This window comes from Palaemon carinicauda, chromosome 5, assembly GCF_036898095.1.
Source record: "Palaemon carinicauda isolate YSFRI2023 chromosome 5, ASM3689809v2, whole genome shotgun sequence".
NCBI lineage: Eukaryota > Metazoa > Arthropoda > Malacostraca > Decapoda > Palaemonidae > Palaemon > Palaemon carinicauda.
Window position 1 is genome coordinate 70,446,243 of NC_090729.1, and position 22,500 is coordinate 70,468,742.

Sequence of the window (22,500 nt, forward strand, 5' to 3'; positions counted from 1 at the left end):
ATGTTTTCATTCAAAAGGAAGCACAAATATAGAGGGAATAAGTTAACTGTATTGTCGTTTAGTTAGCGGATTCGTCATCATTGTCGTCCGCGATAAATATTTGTAATGAATGGGTAAATTTATTTTACAACTAATCTCAAAGAAATTGCCGAATTGTTTACTTTCGTCCCTAGAACGACAGCTATAATGATAAGATTCTTCATAGAAGGAAAGCTACAGAAATTACGTGAAGGTTTTAATTACTAATCAACAATCATCACTTCTGTTTGTACATTTGGGAGTGGTTCCCTCAAACATTATTTAGCTAACCAGTTTGAATTCATTTATTTGTTGATTAGTTTATAGTTGTCTTGCATGAAGCAAGTAATCATTGTGTTTCTGATATCTAAATCAAACTAGATGTTAGGGTTTATTGTTTATTGTTATATATTTTGTCAAAGGTTCTCTGTTCTGTGATTTTGATTAGACCTTTCTTCCATGTTTTCTTCAATGTCCAAATAATTTCACATTTTTCCGTTCGAGGGACAATTAAATGGACAGTGTGATTGCTATATACCCCAAATTTTATTTCCATTTATTGATTTTCAACTTACGATCTAGTGACGAAAGCTGTAAGTCAACACATTTATTTTTCTTCAATTGAAAAGAAAAGGAATAATAATTGCCAAAACCATTTAAAATCGTTACTATCTCATCCTCTTTAAGATTCCATGAGTAATCAATAAAATACAAAATGCTTAATACACTTGTTTCCGTTAAGGGAATACACCTTCCAAAGATAGAATGTGCGGTGTTATAAACAGATTGCGTATATACAATATTTTAATCTTTGATTATCAGCGATAAGAACTGAACTTTGTGGTCACATTTTATTGTCATTGGGAAAGAATGTGTACGGTACATTACACATCAGTCTGCGAAGAAGAGTCCTTTGGGTACCTATGAAGGGTCATCGAGTAGTTTATATTCACCGATTAATTATTATTATTATTATTGTTATTATTATTATTATTATTATTATTATTATTATTTTCAGAGTAATGCTAATTAACAAAATTCTCTAATCTCCATATAAATCTAGTTGAATCTATTGTGTCAGCGAATAATAATCAGTGCTATTTATTTTGGAAGGGAAAATGAATGAGGTGACTAATTTTGTTTTGTGTAGGCTATCTAGTTGAAGTTTATGAACATTTGATTTTCTTAAAGATAATTGATTATATTTTTCCGTTTACAGGATCAGGAAGTATTAAAATGCATTATATATAATGTACGGTATATATATATATATATACATATATATATATATATATATATATATATACATACATACATGTATATATATATACATACATACATGCATATATATATATATATATATATATATATATATATATATATATTTACATATATATATGTTTATATAAGAAATTTAGCCGTTTCTAGTCTACTGTAGGACAAAGGCCTCAGACGTATCCTTATTCATGCTTGAGGTTTGGCCAGTTTTCCTAACCATGCTGGCCACTGCGGGTTGGTGATGATAGGAGACTTTAAGTCTGAAAGCTGACAGCACACCAACCTATCATGGGTGACCCTAACAGCTTTGTTGATCATGGCTATATGTAAACTCTTTTAATAAGTTAAGGTATGCCCACTCAGAGAGGGTATATATATATATGTATATATATATATATATATATATATATATATTTTTATATATGTATATTATGTATATATATGTATATATATATATATTTTATTATATATGTATATTATGTATATATATGTATATATACACATATATTATATAAGTATATTATGTATATATTTGTATATATATAATATATATAAATATATATATATATATATATATATATATATATATATATATATATATATATATATATATATATATATATAAATGTGTGTGTGTGTGTGTGTGTGTGTGTGTGTGTGTGTGTAAGTGCGTGTGTTTGTGTGTGGTGTGTGTGTAATTCATTAAGTTCTTGTGGGAAATCTTACAAACGCCCTATGAGAACCATCCAACAAAATGCTTTTTACATCTATAAATGTGAATGCAAATCAGAAGAAATTTAGACTTATATGATAAGCTTCTTTCACGCCTAACTCGAATTGCAATTTTTTTATGGCCGCTCAGTTATCTCAGGATTTAAATAAAGGGAGAGGGAGTTTCTTACTTTGATAGTCTGTAAAGGAAAATCCAAGGAATGGTTTGGTAGTTTATAATAACTACGGTACAAAAGGACTAATAACTTTTTTCACATGAGAGCGACGTGTTTTAAACTGCATTCTAAGATGGGATATGCAATATTTTTTGGTTTAATTGAAAATTACATTTTAAGATGGGACTTACATTAAAAAGAGTATTTGCGTTTACATATTTAAATGGAATGGTCGTCAGAGTTGTAGCCAAGTCTCAATAATGATCTTCATACCTATTAAGTAGTAAGAACCGAATAAATAATGCCTGCGAATTACTCTTTTTGTCAAAGAGGATTTGCAAAAACCTATATACTGGACATTCTTCGTTCATCTTTATACCAAAAACACATACTGTACATCCATCATACAAACGCCATCTTCTGGTTTAAAGTAATGCCAAGAGCTTTCTGGTACTTAGAGTCGTTGATAAAATTGCTATCTAATCGCCATTGAGGTTGCGGTTATCCTCTTAAAAAAATCAGGTTCTCTATATGTATAATATATATATATATATATATATATATATATATATATATATAAATTATATATATATATATAATTACTAGATACATAACGATTCAATGGACTTCATGAATTAGTCTTTGTCAATTTTAAATTTTTGTGTATTGTGATTAGGTAATTATATAGTCTTAGTCTTTATTTATAATTCATTTTCAGTGGTAACTAATAGATCAGTTATTTACTTGCATAAATACTCTGACGTTTTCTTACTTATATCGTCTTACTGGTAATTATGATGTAATTTTAAAGTCGAGTAGAATCTTGGCAACAAATATAAAGTTTAACAAAATTTATAGATTTTAAGCGTATCATTTCAGATATGAAAATGTAATTATTATTATTATTATTATTATTATTATTATTATTATTATTATTATTATTATTATTATTATTATTATTATGAGTTATTGTTATTGATATTGTTAGTTATTTTACTAGCTAAGCAACAGCCATAGTTGGAAAAACAGGAGGATATAAGTCCAATGGCTGCAACAGGGAAAATAGCCCAGTGAGGAAAGGGGATAAGTGCCTGAATGTACCCTCAAGGAAGAGAACCCTAACCCCAAGACAGTAGAAGACCATAGTATAAAGACTGTGATAATACCCAAGACTAGAGATCAATGGTATGATTTTGGAGTGTCCTTCTCATAGAGGAGTTGCTTACCATGACTAAAGTCTCTCTTCTACCCTTATAAGAGAACAGTCTAAGGCATAAGGAATACTTGCATTTTATCGAAGCTACAATTATAACAATTATAATGACAACTTTAAGAATTAAGAAATTTTTAATAAACTTTTGAAATTTAACCATATTGAAACAAGACCATATGTGAAATTAATTTGCAACACTTTTAGAAATTTTAGGTGAGGGGAAAAAAATAATACCAATAAAATTCAAATTTATTTATTTATTAAGAAACACACTTTTCAGCCAGCCAGAAAATTTATAGAGATTAGTATAAACTCCTGGAAAACCAGGGTCACCACACCCTTTCCCAAAACTTATTATAGCCAATGCTTGCCAAGAACCATCATCACCCAGAGCTAGCAATGGCCCACCGGAGTCCCCTAAGCAAGAGTCTAGCCCCTTTTCCAAGCTTCCAGCGCAGAGCATATCTTCATTAAACAAACTTTCATAAGTCGAAGAGCACTTCTCCATCTCGAGCACTGTTATATCCACGTGATTAAGAACCTGACTGAAAGACTCTGCTTCTTCACTTGTCTTCCCCCATCCTACAGCCACCACTGATTGCCCTACTTTGGCATCCGTCTGGGGCAAACACACCGGGGCCACTAGCAAGTTGAATTTCAAGGGTTGCATCAGTTCCAGAACAGCGACGTCTGAATCGAATACGCTCGTGTTACCGAATGATGGGTGTATAGTGATGGCTTTTATTTGGGCAACAATCACCTCTTCCTCCACATGGTTGGATCCTGCAGCAATCTTCAAATGCTGTGGTAGATCGCTGAAGTAGCTGACGCAGTGTGCTGCCGTAATGACATGGGACTCGGTAACCAAGAACCCACCGCAGAAGTGCTGACCCCACGAAAATCGCAAGCTGACAATCCAAGGCCACTGCATATTCTTAGATTCAACGCCTCCCACAATTCGAGATTGGGCGGCCAGGCCACATGTTGTCGGTAGTATTCCAGACGCATTTGTTTCCGCGAGGGATTCTGAGACATTGGCCTTTGAGAATAACTGTGAGTCATTGGCTTTCGGTCCTATTTCTAAAGCATTGCTTCCGTCAAAACGCTTGATTGTAGCCGTTGATAGGATATAATAGAACAAAATTCCAGGGACCATTTCCAAGACCAATTGCCGAGAACAGTAACGGAAGACACACGATACAATTCCTGTTAAGAATTTTTTTTTTTTTCAAAGTCTTCCAGAAAATTTTTGTATTGACAGAGCTGTTAAGCATTGTTCGTTGATCTGGTAGTTAACATATTTGTTTCTTTTTATTTGGAAGTGGTCATCGATTTTGTTAATATTCATATAAACCGCTTACTTATATTCCGCTACATTTAAGAAATATGTGTATGCTCATGTGTAGTTCTCTTTTATTTAGAGCTTACGTATATTTTATCACATTATTTCATAAAACATATGAATATGCTCATTAAATATACTGTATAAAGTGCCTTGTTCGCTTATCTATAAGCCCTTGTTTATTCTGTATAAATACGATTAAAACTTCCAACACAGTCAATAAGTGTTTACTCATTTTGAGGCGACAAAAACCATTAATGCTTTGAATGGCAAAAATGTGAAAATATAGAAAAGAGTTTCTAACGTTAAATCATCTACTTTATAAGATTTAGTTTTGTAACAAGATTTATTATTTTGGGTATGATATTTTGAATGCAATTAAAACCACATAGTTTTCAATCTAAATGAATTATTATTAAATGATATAATCAATAAATCCTAGAGCAAGTTTGGACAAGGTTATCAGTAATATCCTTCTGCCAAGAGAAAGACGAAAAGATATAGAGCGAACCTGTTGGGGCATTTCCACTCTGGGAAGCCTTAGGCAGTTGTTAATGCCCCATTAAAAGCCGCAGGGCTCGTAACGGTGAATAGAGAATCACGTTATAGCTATTTCCTCTGCAGGGACCTTTTTCATCGTGACCTGACCTTCTGGCTTGTTTTAAAGGCATTTGATAATTTGCGTTTACATAATTCATTGATATAAAAAAAACATTTTTTTTGTATCTCGTTAAAGATTTTATAACCATTCAAGTAAAAAATAAAGTGGCTAAAGCTTGATATGCTTGAACTAGTATTAGCCTATTGGAATCATACCTGCCTGACGATCTGTTGGAATGGGGTTCGAGACCCTCTTAAGCTTGATAGTGTCTTGTTGGGTTTGCAACCTCACCATCCTTGTAGACTGAAGATGGGTGTTTTGGTGAGCTTATGCTGAGTCTTAGCTTGGGTGGAGAGGAACTTAGGGCGCTAATCATATATATATATATATATATATATATATATATATATATATATATATATATATATATATATATATATATGGTCAGTCTCCAGGAGCTAGGACACTGTCACTAGCCCTTGCCTCTGCTATTCATGAGGGACCTTTAAACCTTTAGACTATAAGGTTGGGGGGCGTTCTAATCATCTCTCTATCAGAGTTGTAGTCTTTGGGTGCTGAAGGCAAGATTATTATCTTGCCAGCCTAAAAAAAATAGAATTTCGTTCTTAATAATTATCTGCTATGCTTCTGTTTAAAGATTTTGACAACATAAGGAATATTTTATTATGTCACCTTTTATAGTGAATGCGCCAAATTTAGATTTAAGATTGCTATACACATACGGTGTGTATGTGTTTTATATGGGTTTAAAGGAAATGACATATTGACGTAAAATGAAAGAAAACGCAGACTACTGTGAATTAAAACTGAATGTTTTTAGTCATAGAAGAGAAAAGTTTTCTAACTCGCCCTGTTTGCGTTCACTATTGTTCTTTCATATATACTTTAATATTTTTCATAGTATTAACAAAGATTGCATACTTTCAATAAAATTTCTCCAATATATGCAGTCTTTGGAAAAGTTTATTTTTCTATTTTTCCTGACGTTACCAAATTAAATTTCCCTAATTTTACGTATTCTTGATGAATTTTGATTTCTATTTATCTTCGGTTAATTCTTTTTATGCAATTTCATGTTACGACCAAGATATCATACGTAGGTCAACTTGAATTGAGATGACTTTTGTGGAATTAACTTTTAGTTTGGAGTAAGGTCATTCTAACTTTTGATTCATCCCGTATTTCTCCCATAGAGGGGTAGTGCTATCAGTTCACTTCACCTGGTGTACTGTAGGCAATATTTACATGTCTTTCCAGCATTCCTTTGGCCTCTAACTGCTCTTCATTTTTCCTCTGTCTTCGCTTCGTTTCTCTCGTCTTTCTCTCTTACTCTTACTTCATAGTGTAACTAAGATATTTTCCTCAGTTGTGCTTGAGAGATGAATGGCCTTACAGGTCCCAACACTTTAGTCAAAAGGCCAAATTCATACTCCAATATAATCCAGTTCATATTATTATTATTATTATTATTATTATTATTAGCTAAACTACAATTACTATTGTTGTTGTTGTTGTTGTTGTTGTTACTAGCCAAGTACCAACACTAGTTGGGAAAGCAGAATGCTACAAGCCCAAAGTCTCCAATAGGGAAAGCAATTCAGTAAGGAAAACGAATAAGAAAATACCAAATAAACTATATAAGTAATGAATAAAAAATAGAAAATGTTGCAAGATCAGTAACAACATTGAAATAGATCAGTATTATATGAACCTTTAAAACGAGACTTATGAGTATGCTCTATGTTTGTGACAAGCTTTTAGAAATAGTATGCCTCGCCCCTTTTTAGTTGCATAGGCTACAGTTAGATCGCATATTAAATCAATTATATAGATAAAAGAGGAAGGATGTAGACAAAGCAAATAAAAAAGAAATATTTCAACAGTAATGACGAGTCATAAATGAACATAATACTCGTGCAAAAAAGAACAAAATGTGGGATGCATTCGGAAAATAATTCTGTTCATTGATCTCAGTTCCACTTTGAGTAAATGATTATAAATAAAAAATAAGTGATGTTTTCTGGAAATTTAGTAGTTTAAAGCGTCCTCTAAATGCTCTACGATATTACGAGTATAAATCACAATGCTGGCCAACTGCGGATTGGTGATGGTGGGGGATTATTTTGTGTGATCGCTTACAACAAACCAACATAGTATGGGTGGCCCTGAATAGTATAGCTTTGCTGATCATAGGGATACACAAACCCTCTCACCACGTTATTATTATTATTATTATTATTATTATTATTATTATTATTATTATTATTATTATTCCACTAAAATGAACGTTCCTTCTCAGGTTGAAACGCACTAGACGCAAGCAAGGAAAAAAAAAATTGTAGTTAAGGTCGTGACTGTGTTAGTTCTACTTTTGAATGACATTGTCCAGTCATCTTGGTTTCTCCACCATTCCTGTTTCTCAGCTGACACATAACGGAGCGTTTGTTCTGTTCTGTGTTAGAAATGTTGTCTGCTGAACCGACTGCTCGATAGAAAAGATTTGGTGGTATTTTACAGTTTTGCGTTTTCCTGAGTTTGAGTGATTTTGCTCTGCTTGATCTGTGCTTTTGCTCTAGATTAACAAAATGTTTTTAAGCAGTGTGATGTTGATCTTTGTCTTTTGGACGTGTGTACTGAAGTTTTATATATACAGTACATACAATAATTGCAGCCGTTGCTTGTCCACTGTAGGACAAAGGCCTCGGGCATGTCCTTTGTCATGTCTGGGGTTAGGCCATTTTCATCACCACGCTGGCCACCTCAGATTGGTGTTGGTGGGAGACTTTAGTCTGATCAGCCACAGCAAACCAACCTGGTATGAATGACCCTAATCAGGTTGATACACGAACCCTTTCACTACGTTAAGATATCCACACTCAGAAAGGGATATATATATATATATATATATATATGTATATATATATATATATATATATATATATATATATATATATATAGTTAGTTATTGCATTAAAAGTCTTTTTTTTTGCTCTCAAAATTAGGATTCCGTTTTTTAACTTTCGCAACAAATAGCTATCTTAACTTGTCTTTCAGAGTTGGCACATTCATTTGGGCTGGCATAGATTAATCCGGCCTTACTCAAAGTAAGAGAAAAGGTATCTTTTTTGGCTATCTTCCACCCAATCTCAAGCGGGAACTAGCGCGTGCAATCTCTTTGCGGGGTGTCAGACTCGGTAGTCGCAATTTTTTTGAGTTGCCAAAATTTCATTCCCGTTATTGTAAATTGGCGGAACGTCTTCATGGTAGTGGTCTTACTGACCATGTTTCCTAAAAAGAAAGAAAGAAGAGGAAGTTATTCAGGTTTAGCAATTAACCAACGAACGTCAAAGTCCAAAACTTCCTGTAACAGCATTTTGAAGTGCCTTGTGGCAGTGCCTTAGTTATCATTTTTATAGGAGATTTTTCTTTTGTATTTATACTATAAGATTCTGCAGTTATCAGTAATTGCCTCAGTCTGTTTTCGTTATTTGCTTTACTTATTTACTGCCTCCGAGGTTTGTTTTGTGTAAATGTTTAAAGATTTGAAGGCCGCTTATGAATGGCAGAAGCAAGGGACAGTGACATTGCCCTAGCAAGCAGGACGATGCTTTAGAGACTGACCATATGTACATATGATTAGCGCCCAAGCCCCCTCTCCACTCAAGTTAGGACAAAGGAAAGCCAGGTAATGGCTGCTGATGACTAGGCAGGTAGACCTATAGGCTTTCCCAAACCCCCCATTATTAGCTCACAAGGATGGTGAGGTTGCGGCGACCAAAGGAACTAACGATCTTGAGCGGAACTCGAACCCCCGACTGGCGTTCACCAGTCAGGGACGTTACCTCATCGGCCACAATTTAAATAATGGTGATGAATATATGTATGTATGTATGTATATATATATATATATATATATATATATATATATATATATATATATATATATATAATTGATATTTAATCGGTATTGCCAGTAGTTTATTTTGAATTTTTATCAGTACCTCTCTCTCTCTCTCTCTCTCTCTCTCTCTCTCTCTCTCTCTCTCTCTCTCTAACCTTGTTAATTTATTCATAAATTTAGATAATCCCTCTTCCCCACAACTGAAATGTAAGTATAATGTTCAAAGATTAATAATGGAATCTCAATATTTCATGGTGTTTTTATTTTGATTTGCCTCTCAGTTTATATATTTTTTGTATTTTCTTTAGGGGACTTATATATTTTATTTGAGTATTTTATTTCAAAATGTATATATATATATATATATGTATATGATTTATATATATATATATATATATATATATATATATATATGTATATAATTTATATATATATATATATATATATATATATATATATATATATATATATATATATATATATTTGTGTATATATATATATATAATTATATATATATATATATATATATATATATATATATATATATATATATATACTGTATATATATAACTCACCTTTTGTACACGAGGTTACCCATCATTAAAGTGAAGGCGTTTTGCATGACGTACCTTAAACAATCAATGAAGTTAATTAGCCAGAGAAGCAAAAAACTAAAATCTTTTACGAGTGAGCTGAAATTAGACCATTGTTGAAATTCTACTATGATTTATATTCGCTTTCAATTATTCTTAAGTAATGATAAAACTTGATTTTTTATAAGGTTTAGCGTTTATAAAAGGCTGTAATACCTTGTTATAATTTTATTTATATTATATATATATTATTTACAAGTGGGTTAATTGCTATGCAAAGTTTTTATATTAGTCTGTATTGGATTTATTGAACTGCAATTTTGAACGATGCAATGGTCTATTACATTGACAGGATATGTATATAACACAGAGTAGGATCTTTAAAGAGTATGTTACTTTGTTATGTCCTTAGTATTTAGTCCTTTAATTCTGCTTTAGCTATGTGATTAAATTCCTGTGAAAGAACGTTATCCTGAAATTTCGGAAGAAATCTTTGGAAACGATTTAAAGGTGTTATTATTACCTAAGAGTTGTGTGGTTTCTTGATTTCAGCCATATAATCCAATTCTTAAGGTGTAATTTTTGAGCTGTATAGAGAATCAATGAATTTTTATTGAACATATTTTATAATAATTCTATGGCCGAAGTTAATGCTGATTAACTATTTCATTTTTTGTCTCCATCTTAGGCGACTTTGCCATGTTTGAAAAAGCGAAAGTTTTCAAGTTTCATTTCTTATTCGGAGAAAACAAAGCTTATCCTCTATTCTCTTCCTGTAGAGTAATAAAATGCTCATAATATCGGCTAAAGGTTGTATCAAACATATTAAATTCAAGAATAAAAGCATTTCATAAAATACTACAAAGAGTTATATCCTTTACAAGAGAGAGAGAGAGAGAGAGAGAGAGAGAGAGAGAGAGAGAGAGAGAGAGAGAGGAGAGAGAGAGAGAGAGAGAGAGAGAGAGAGAGAGAGAGAGAGAGAGAGAGAGAGAGAGAGAGAACTTTAGGGTCGTCGCTTCCTCAAGAATTGACCGGAGCTAGCGGAAGAAAACACAAGCATTTCAATGAGTTTTTTTCTATTTATTTTTTCCCCTTCACGTCAGTTAATTACGCTCTTTCGTTATAATTGGGTTTGAGTCACTTCCTTACCGTCCACGGACAATGACGCTCATCTTTATTTTTAATGTTATCATCATCATCATCTACATACTTCCGCGTCTGTGTAATATTGAAATCTAGCATCTATCTATCTAGATACCTATTTATCTATCGATTTTTCTATCTAATCTTTCTAGGATTAGACTGTTGGTTTTTATTCCGTACTCAATCAAAATCATATGAGGATGGCATTGGGTTACCTATACGAATGCTGACCAGGTCCGACGTTATTATTATTATTATTATTATTATTATTATTATTATTATTATTATTACCAGCTAAGTTGCCGTCACAATTATCAAAAAGAGCTCTAATAGGGAAACAACATAGTCTTCCGCCATGTAGGCCTGGGTCTTCAAACTCTTCTAGTGCCTTGTGGAGCGTAACTGAACGTTTGGTGAACTAATCTCTCTTTGAGAGTGCGAAGAACATGCTTAAACCATCTTTATCTATCCCTCATCATAATCTCATCCACATATGGCACTCGAGTAATATCTCTTATAGTTTCATTTCTAATCATGTCCTACCACTTAACTCCCAGTATCCTTCTGAGGGCCCCGTTCTCAAATCTACTAAAGTTTTTGGAGATTGTTTCATTGTCATACCATGACTCATGTCCATAGAGTAACACCGATCTCACTAAAGTGATATATAGTCTGATTTTTATATGTAATTTCTGGAGATTTGATTTCCGAATTTTACATAACCTAGCTACTGTCTAATTTGCTTTTTTCAATCTTTTACTAAACTATTTCTAAAGACTGTATTGGAGATCATAGTTCCTAAACACTTAAATAATTCTACCTCCTTAATCCTTTCTCCTTCCAATGATATTTCATCTTCCATACTCTGTTCTCATCATCTCTGTCTTTCTTCTATTTATCTTCAGCCCAACCTCTTGTGATATTTCCTGCATTCTGGTAAGCAAGCATTGCAAGTTATGTGGTGGTTTGCTAATAAGGACAGCATCATCAGCATATTCTAGGTCTGCTAAATTCTTATGACCAATCCAGCCCAATCCTTCTCCACTATCTCTGACTATTCTACGCATTACAAAATCCATGAGGAGGATAAACCACATAGGTGACAACACATTCCCTTGGAGTACTCCGCTGTTCACTGGAAATTCATTTGATAAGACTCCATTAACATGAACTTTGCACTTGCTATGCTCATGAACAGACTTAATCAAATTTACATATTTAAGAGGAATTCCATAATACCGCAGGACTCTTCACAAAATTGGCTGGCGCACACCATCTAAGGCTTTTTCATAGTCCATAAATGCCATCAAAAGTGGATTTCTATATTCTATGCATTGCTGTACATGTTTCAAAATGAAAATTTCGTCAGTGCAACTTCTACCTTTTCTAAATCCTGCTTGTTCATCTCTCAGCTTTTCATCAATCTTTCTCTCCAGTCTCTTTAGAATAAGCATACTATATATTTTCATAACAACTGACGTAAGTGTTATGCCTCTGTAGTTATTGCAGTTACTCAGGTCTCCCATTTTTTATATTTTCACCAACACTTAACTCCCATTCATCAGGTTTTGCGTCTTCATGCCACATTCTACAAAATAATCTTGTAAGTAGTCTGGGAGTCACTTCATTTTCGGCCAGTTATCATTTCGGCAGTTATCCCATCGTATCCCGGGGCTTTCCATCTCTTTATTTTTTGAGGATAGCTTCCTCATCAAACACACTGAATTCGTTCATGGGCACATCAAGGTCTTCATCAGCTTCAGGTATATTATTTAAATTATTCCCATCGTATCTCCTATTCATAACCTCACTAAAGTGTTCCACCCAACGTTGTCTCTCTTCATCTTCTGTTGCTATAAATGAACCATCTTTCTTTTCGATGAGTACATGTTTTTTCTTCTTTGCCCCTGTCGAGATTTCATTGATAATTCTATGAGCAATTCTTATACCATAGCCACTTCCAGAATTCATAGTTTGGTCAGCCTCATCTGCTTTACTGTCTAAATAACCTCTCCAGTCATTCCTGGCTTTTCTTTTGACCTCACTATCAACAGTGGAATACTTAGCATGCTCTACCTTGTAATTTTCATTGCTTCCTCGAAAACTTTCAACAATCAATTTTCAAGGTATTATTTGGCATAACTGTGTGTCCCAAGACTTCCCTACCAACTGACTGATATATGTTCTTAATATCACACCATTCTTCATTAATTGTCTGTTCTTCGTCTCTTGAAGTTTCTAAGACTGCAGATTGATTCCTACATTCAATTGCAAATTTTCCTCTATGCTCTTCTTCTAAAAGCTAAGTTGCATCAAACCTAGGTATTCTATCCATCTTTTTGTTGGGTGCTTTCAATTTTAATTTCAGTGTGGCAATGCGGAGCTGGTGATCACTACCAATATCTGCACCTCTATAGCTTCTTACATTTCTCAGCGTCCTCCTTCTCTCTTTATTAATGGCAATGTGATCTATCTGATTTTTGTAAATGCCACATGGTGAAGTCCATGTATACATGTAGATGTTCTTGTATCTACAAAGACTGCCTCCAATGGCAAGATTGTTTTCTGAACGGAAACTTATGAAATGCGCTCCATTTTCATTTGCAACTTCGGTAAGATCCTCGACACCCATTACATTCTCTATCCCTTGATTATTTCTTACAACTTCAGCATTGAAGTCGCCAATCACAATTTTCATATGCACACGCTCCTCTATATATATATATATATATATATATATATATATATATATATATATATATATATATATATATATATATAGGATACACACACGCACTCTAACTGGAGTGATCATCTTTGCTTTTTAAAAGTTCCTGTCCGTATAGGAGAAAGATTCTGGAATCGGCCATCATAAACCAAGCAAATAATATAAATTTATCCGAAGGACAATGGAAAGCCGACATAGTGGATAACCCTTTTCTGAATCTGATTATCGAAATGATAATCCAGCGAGACTGACCGCAAGATAACCATCCTAGTTTAAGACGTCAACCTCCGAAACTGTCACGTTTATGGAAACGCACCTGAAAGATATTGAATAAGGCTAATCTATCTACGCACGCACTAAACACAGCATGTTTAGATTAATTTGAAATCACCCTTTCCAATTACATATAAACGGCCTGTCCATTGGCCGAAATATAGTGATTAATTTGATTTCTTTGGCTTCTTTTACTGGATTCTCGTTAAGAAACGCGGTGAATCGCTAGATATCAGTTACTATATATATATATATATATATATATATATATATATATATATATATATATATATATATACATATATATATATATATATATATATATATATATATATTATATATATATACGTGTCCATTCATTTGAGTGAAGTCAAGTTGAGCGATGTCACGTTCGCCGAAGTCCTTTTTAGCGAACTTACATTTTGTGCATTTTGAGCGATGCTCATTAAGCGATGTCAGTTTGAGCGAACTTTGGACAGTTTTCACAAGATGAATTGAGCGAAGTCTATTTGAACGAAGTCAAATTGTGGAATATGATGAATATATATATATATATATATATATATATATATATATATTGTAAAAAAAGAAAAAATATATTTTTTTAGTGTAAAAAAAATAAAACTAAAATGTAAAATTTCCTTATTTTGTACAGAAGAACATATAAAGCTAAAATGCAAAAATTCTAGAAATTCATGAAATATACCTATAATATATAATGTAAATTTATTCAAAATGTAATATTGTAAGCTAGGTGTTTAAGGTAAACAGTAATTTCTACATCTTCTCTAGAATCAATAACGCTCTTAAGTCTACTTTCTAAGTTCTCATATTTCCTCTTCTTACGTAAAGGAGTGACTACATGAAAGACTTCCTTGGAAAGCAATATGCCATCCTTCTACGGCATTGTTTGTTCGGGGAAGACCCATTTGAAACCTCTCGAAAATGTTCCACAATGATAACGGAAATCTGGGTCTTCTCCTCCGGTTGCTTGACATTCTTCACATTTATTCGTGAGTAATACATATACACAAGGTATTACATTACCCTTTATTAATACATGTACTGTAAAAATTTGTAAGAAAATATTTGGAGACGTTTTGTATGTTCCGTCAGCTAACCAGTGTCGATTTTCTCTCAACCAAGCAAGACTTTCATTAGTGCCGAAAATGAAAATTCTATTAACATCACTTATACCACTATCATATAGAATGAAATTATCGCCCGTAAAAGTTAACTGCAAGGATTCCGGTATAACAATGGATGCAGCTCATAGAGGGGTTGAAGGGTAGTTTCCCATAATTCTTCGCTTCCTAGATATGCTACTCTTCAATTTCGCCCCAGATCCAATCTTGGCGGCAAGTTCATCTGATAGACCAGCGATAGCATCTTGAAGTAATCGCTTTCGTATTCCAGTGTAGTACTCAGGCGTCCTTTACAACCTTTCACTTCACAACGCCATGAAATGGTCGTTTGAGTATCTATCTTTTCCATAGAAATAACCTTTATATGCTATTTTGTTATTGCCGCGACTAGAAAGTATAATATCCATGATGGGTTACTTTCAAATGTTTCTAAGAAAAGACTACATAAATCGAAATTTCCAAGTTAAGAAAACGAAGTGATATGCATATCTTTAATAACTATTCAAGTATTATATTATTAACGACCATTTTAGTTAACAACTATTAGTTACAATCGCGGTAAATTGAGTTAACAACCATTAGTTACAATCGCTTAAAATCAACCTTCGTTGAAATTGTCAATCGCTCTTCAAGTTTCGTTCAAAATGACTTCGCTCAAAATAACTTCGTTCAAAATGATTTCGCTGTAATAAACTTCGCTCAAAAGGATGGGAACCATATATATATATATATATATATATATATATATATATATATATATATATATATATATATATATATATATATATATATATATATCACAAGTGTATTTGTGAAATCCATGTGTTTATGAATAAGTGGATATTGCACTATTTATATATAGTAGATATCCACTGTTTAATAGTTACTTATTACAGACACCCTATTGAATTAGCACCTTCCTCAGGTACTGGCAAGTTTCGGATAGTATTTTTTCTCATCTTTTTGCAGCAACTCTTGATCAATCTGATCTTCATTCTATGACTACAACAATACAAACTTTTTATATCATGATATTTAAGAAACACTTATATTCACGTAATTCCCTAGATAGAATATATATTTGATTTATGAAAATAATGGAAATTCATCATTTATCCGAATAATTGCAGGAATTCTAAGAACGGAAATGGTCTTAATTAAGCACGACTTTGTGTGTAAGAATATAGCATGATAATCCTCACGTGATGATCAAGGTCAAAATACCTGTGAATAATGCAAGAGAAGTAGTTCTTACTGCACTCACATTCAGGTCACAATCTTCATCTGGTTATGACTGGAATATTGTCCTGCAAAGAAAAGTCTGTAACACTCCTTGAAGGTCAAATGGAATATGCGTGTTTAGCATTATTTGATGTATTTAATCCAAATCTGTTTTTTATTGTTTTTATATAATCTATCTTAGTTTTAGGTTTTCTTGAGTTATATTCTGCTCTCTCGTCTTGTGTAGTGTCATAATCTATGTACCATGGTCTTCCAGTCTTTTAGGTTAGAGGTCTCTTGCCTGAGGATACACTCAGACACACTATTCTATCTGTTATCTTTTTTACTTTCTCACTGGGCTATTTTCCTTGTTGGAGATCTTGGGCTCATAGCATACTGCTTTTCCAACTACTTTACTTTACTTTGACGGCTGCTTTTCCGGTCCCATACAGCAGGGGAACCCCACTCTCTACAAGACCTCCACTGTCGTTATATCTTGTTCGTTCAGAGTATTCAACGTTCATATCACGTATCGCTCATTTACTGTTGAATCGTCAATGTGATACGACTCATGGAATAAGAAAGTCTTCAGTTTCCTCTTGAAAGCCTTAATGTCTTCAACTAGGGCTATAACTTAGCTAATAATAATAATAATAATAATAATAATAATAATAATAATAATAATAATCAACTGTACTTCGAAAGTTTTTACTTTGTAAAATTAGTATTTTATGTACATTAAAGTGGAAATTATGTTAAAATAAATCTTATTTCTTTCCTATTCTGAGCAAGAAAATGTACAAAGAATTTAAAGTAGGCATTTCTTTCTTGAATACTTATCTCTCTCTCTCTCTCTCTCTCTCTCTCTCTCTCTCTCTCTCTCTCTCTCTCTCTCTCTCTCTCTCTCTCTCACACAAACTCAGCACATGCTTTAATACGTATCAAGATGCAAATGATTTTAAAAGGGTAAATTAATAGTCTTCGCTTTTTATGTTAGTATATTTTAGTAGTAAGTAATTTGTTTTTCTATTAACCTAAACTAACATACACTTTCCTATTTAATAACTATGCATAATACTATTGCTTTGTATAGAAGATGTTTTGTACAAACAAATCGTTAATAACGTAGACTAATTATATTTCATTAAAATAGATCTTTATTAACCGTGCGGTAACGTACAGTAGGTCAGTTGTCATTATCACTTAATAAGAAGAGGAAGTTGAACTGAATGGAAATGAATTAAAAAAAAGTGGAGAACTGTTTAATTAAATTTTTACCATTTGATGCACGGGAAACGTCCATATCAGTAGAGTTCTTAATTGGACAAAGAGAGAGAGAGAGAGAGAGAGAGAGAGAGAGAGAGAGAGAGAGAGAGAGAGAGAGAGAGAGAGAGAGAGAGAGAGAGAGAGAGCGTATTTCCTTAATTATCTCGCTTGATCTACCACGATGGTGAGACAATAGTTTCCACCATCGCACTTTTGAAGCTGAAGAAGATCTTCCGCCTGTATCTGTATCTTCTTTGCTTTTTGTGAAGGTCTTTTATAGCGCAATATTTTATTCACTGCAAACTTCGTGTTATATTTTAAAAATAGAACGTGAGTATCGGTGCGTTATTTTGGGAGCTGGAGAGAAAAGCAACTGATGAATAGAAGGGGAAACGTTGCTTATAACCGGAAGTCTCTGAACAGTGTATTATTACTAAGTATCTATTAGAATTATAATCTTAACTGGGATCATGCTTTGTTTATTATGAAATTATTGCTACGTTATTTGTAATACTAATATTCAGTAGGTATCTGGTTTCTATGAGCTTTAAGGATATGCCTTCCGATATGAAATAACATTATTTACACACACACACACACACACACACACACACTATTGCCTCTTAATTCACCTCATAGTAAATATGTATCAGCCTCTGATGGGGTCCAGAAAAGTGATGGATTGCAGCAACCTCACCGTTACGATTTACAGAAAAACTGGGAAGGTTTACTTTTATATATATATATATATATATATATATATATATATATATATATATATATATATATATATATATATATAATTTATATATATATGCATATATGTATATATATGTATATATATATGTATATATATATACAGTATATATATATATGTATATATATATATATATATATATATATATATATATATATATATATATATATATATATATATATATGTGTGTGTGTGTATGTGTGTGTATGCACGCTCGAAGAGAGAGAGAGAGAGAGAGAGAGAGAGAGAGAGAGAGAGAGAGAGAGAGAGAGAGAGAGAGGACAAATTCATTGCCCCCACTTGTTGTAATTCATCTGAAGATATGCGGAGTGTTTTCGCAGTGGGGTTTTATTGTGCGGCAACAGGATACCAGTTCCATTTTGTTATCTCTCATCCCGCACGAGCGTGGCTATAACGTATTTATTCCATCTTCAAGAAGGACCACGTTGTCATACGGGTAAAGGAGCCATCACTTTATTCATGAAAACAGTGGAATTAGGTTTTATTTATAGAGCCAGCATGCATTTCGTGATCGTCATTTGATTTACGTTACGTGGGAAGGATTTCAAACTACATACTGCGGTGTCCTCGAGAATGATAGATCTATAAATATGAAGAAGTGGAAGTCTTTCGTATTTTTTTTTTATTATTTTTGGCTTTATAATGTTGATTATTTGCCGTTAAATTTTAGGTATAGAAAGTTTTTATCCAAACATCTTATGTATTTGATATAAATTTTGATAATAATTAAGTATCAAACGTATTTTTTTTTTTTTTTTACCATTGAAGTCAACTATAAGATCGGGTTTCTAGTCACAATTCAATTTTACATTTCTATAGCATGAAGCCTTTCCTAAATACTTCATACTCTTTGATGTATAATACCTTAAGGTACTCAGAAATGGTCTAGAATTTCATAAAACCCTGTGATATTTAAATTCTGATTATTATTATTATTATTATTATTATTATTATTATTATTATTATTATTATTATTATTATTATTATTATTATTATGCTATAACCCTAGTTAGAAAAGCAGAATGCTATAAGCCCAGGGGCTCCAACAGGGAAAATAGCCTAGAGAGGAAAGGAAACAAGCAAGAATAAAATATTTTAAGAACAGTAACATTAAAATCTATATCCCTTTTATAAGCTATAAAATCTTTAACAAAACAAGAGGAAGAGAAATAAGATAGAATAGTGTGCCCAAGTGTACTCTCAATAAGAGAACTCTACCCCAAGACAGTGGAAGACCATGGTACAGGTGCTATGGCACTACCCAAGACTAGAGAACAATGGTTTGATTTTGGAGTGTCCTTCTCCTAGAAGAGCTGCTTACCATAGCTAAATAGTCTCTTTAGAGTACAGTAATTAAACACTAGGGTGAAGAAGAATTGTTTGGAAATCTCGGTACTGTCAGGTGTATGAGGACAGAGGAGAATATGTAAAGAATAGGACAGACTATTCGGTGTGTGTAGGCAAATGGAAAATGAACCGTAACCAGAGAGAAGGATCCAATGTAGTATGTCTGGCTAGTCAAAGGACCCCATAACACTCTAACAGTAGTATTTCAATGGGTGGCTGGTGCCCTGGCCAACCTACTGCCTACATCTAATACCGTAAAATAGTCATAAAAGTTCTAAACGTTTATAAACCCCCATGGTATTTAATGTCTAATACCATAAAATACTCAGAAATGCTCCAGAGTACCCTAAAATGCTTTTCTGACAGGTTATAACCAGAGATTTTTGAAAGATTGGGCAATAGCGACAGAATCAAACTGAAATGACTTTTGAACTTGGCTGGATTTTGTATCACTTCATGAATATTCGTCCGTATAATCTGAAGAATTATATTTGATGTAAACTAGAGAAAAAAAAAATCGAAGCAAGAACAATAAAATTGAGACCAATATTACCTAAAAGTCAAGAAATTCGTAATAGAAATTGGAAGAATTGAAATAGGGAGAAATTATGAATCAGGGAATAAATCAAAGTATTTTGAACATGAAAAAAGATAGATTCGCTGCTATATTTTTAGTTCATACAACGGGAGTAATTTTAATTCGGGGTTTATTGTTGTGGGGTTGAGTATTTACTTAAGAAGTGTATAGTTGTATCTCATATATACTGTACTTCTTGGAAAAGTACCTTTGATCATTCCACGTCTTTTCAGTTGTACAACGCCAAAAAATATTCAGATACTATATTTTCAAGTCTTACTAAGATAATTGACACGTGTTAATGACATTTATAATGACTACGATAGATCCTTAAATATTCAGCGGATTTTGTCTTTTTTTCAACTACGCCATTGTGAAGCTCATATTTTTTCTTTCCTCTCCCTTGTTCTTATCTTATTTTTGATTATTGGTACTTGGAATGATTTTTTTGATTTTTTCATCATGTTGAATTTCCGAATTTTTCCCTTGTATGATTTTTTATACAGCTGAGTAGTATTCCTGAACAATTCACCGTAATATTTATAATAATACTTCATAATTATAAATGAAATTTTATGATAGCCTATTGTAAATATTAAGCAAACATGAACCGACCGAATAGGCTGTGTAATTTCCAACTTGTTTTATTTACTAAATAGCACTAAAGTCAATTTCAGTCAGAGGTTTGCAATATGTTTACAGTTTTGAATTTTATTTCGATCCCTTCTCTGAAGATATGTTTACTCTAAGGTCATTGACCTTTCAATATCAATATTGACTCTAATCCAACGTAGCTTCCGTTGTAGACAAACTCGGCAGAGACCCATCATGGTCGAAGGCTTTTGCTGCTCATTAATGCGTATCTTTTGGCTGCGTATGAATAGCATATATTGTTTGTTTTCTTTGAAGGGAGAAGGTGAGCGCTTTTGGAATGCCGTAAGAGGAAAAGACGGATCTTGTACTGTTTGTTTATTCTTGTGATATAATTGACGCTCTGTTGGGTGCTTGTAGAGGAAAGTGTTTCCACTGTTTGGAGTGATGGACTTCAATTAAATGTTGGAAGGAAACTGGGAAAGATGATTACATCGTTAGTCATTAATGCTTAGACGTATTTTCTATGCTGAGGTTTTCGTAAACATGTTTGTATATGTGAAAACTCATATTTGTTTTCTTATGTCTATAAACGTTTGTATATTTACATTTTGATGTGCATACAAATGTTAGTTTATGGAGAAACACGCCAATATCAAGAGAAGTGATCACTACACAGGTTATAGTCAACTCTTGACTTTGTCGTATAACTGAATATTAAAACGTAATGATGAAATGCGATAGTTATCTCATCTCTTTGGACTCCTTTTGTTAGTTATTATAGATATTTTCGATGAGTAATTTGTGTAGAAATGGATTCATTTATGTTGTATTAGTATTCCATATTGTTTTCTTAGAATCATAAACTAGTTTGAATTCGACGAAAGCCGAATAAATGTTCTGTGTCTTAACTTGAAATTTTATTTGATAAATTTGTTGAACCATATTAGTAGAAAATAATTTTCGATTGTATATTTTGGCTATTGGTGTCATCAATCATACGAAATAAACTCGTGTGATAATAGCTTATGTGAAAAATATTGTTTTCTATGCATATTAAACATTTAGGAATGAAAATTATGCCTTGCATCGTAAAAACAAATACATGGTGAACGATTCGCGATCTTTTGTAATCTTTTTAATTAACTAACAACAATTACAAAAACCAAGGATATTTTCTGCCTCTCCATTATTGAAGGTAGAACCTACAACTGTATCTCATTGGCTCTTCCGAGACCCGTCCATTAGGAGGAAGGGAAAGGGCGTGGGGCTCATTAGTCAACGTGGGTGCAGCAGATGTAATTGGCTGGAAGGTATGGAATAGGATGGTACCGCGTTGAAACATATGCACACTAATACTAGTTGTGCACGCGTGTACACATACAAACAAATACACACCCATATATTTATATATATATATATATATACATTTATATATATATATATATATATATATATATATATATATATATATATGACTTTGTGAGTGGGGATACCTTACCGTGGTGAGAGGGATTGTATATTGCCTTGACCAGCAAAGCTGCACTAGTTAGGGCCACCCATACCAGGCTGGATTG

General features: G+C 32.8%; 2 protein-coding genes across 2 annotated transcripts in view; one reads left to right on the top strand and one right to left on the bottom strand.

The window, feature by feature from the left end:
• Positions 1 to 22,500, top strand: part of LOC137641328 (uncharacterized) — a 1,100,455-nt gene that overhangs the window by 35,117 nt on the left and 1,042,838 nt on the right. The gene's annotated exons all lie outside the window — the stretch shown is intronic.
• Positions 3,634 to 4,742, bottom strand: LOC137640463 (trypsin-2-like). The gene has a single exon (XM_068373006.1). The coding sequence runs from the start codon at positions 4,550 to 4,552 to the stop codon at positions 3,650 to 3,652; it is 903 nt and encodes a 300-aa protein (XP_068229107.1). The 5' UTR covers positions 4,553 to 4,742; the 3' UTR covers positions 3,634 to 3,649.

Excerpts from the sequence above, each read along its gene's own strand:
- LOC137640463 (XM_068373006.1), bottom strand. The coding sequence starts at position 4,552 with ATGGTCCCTGGAATTTTGTTCTATTATATCCTATCAACGGCTACAATC.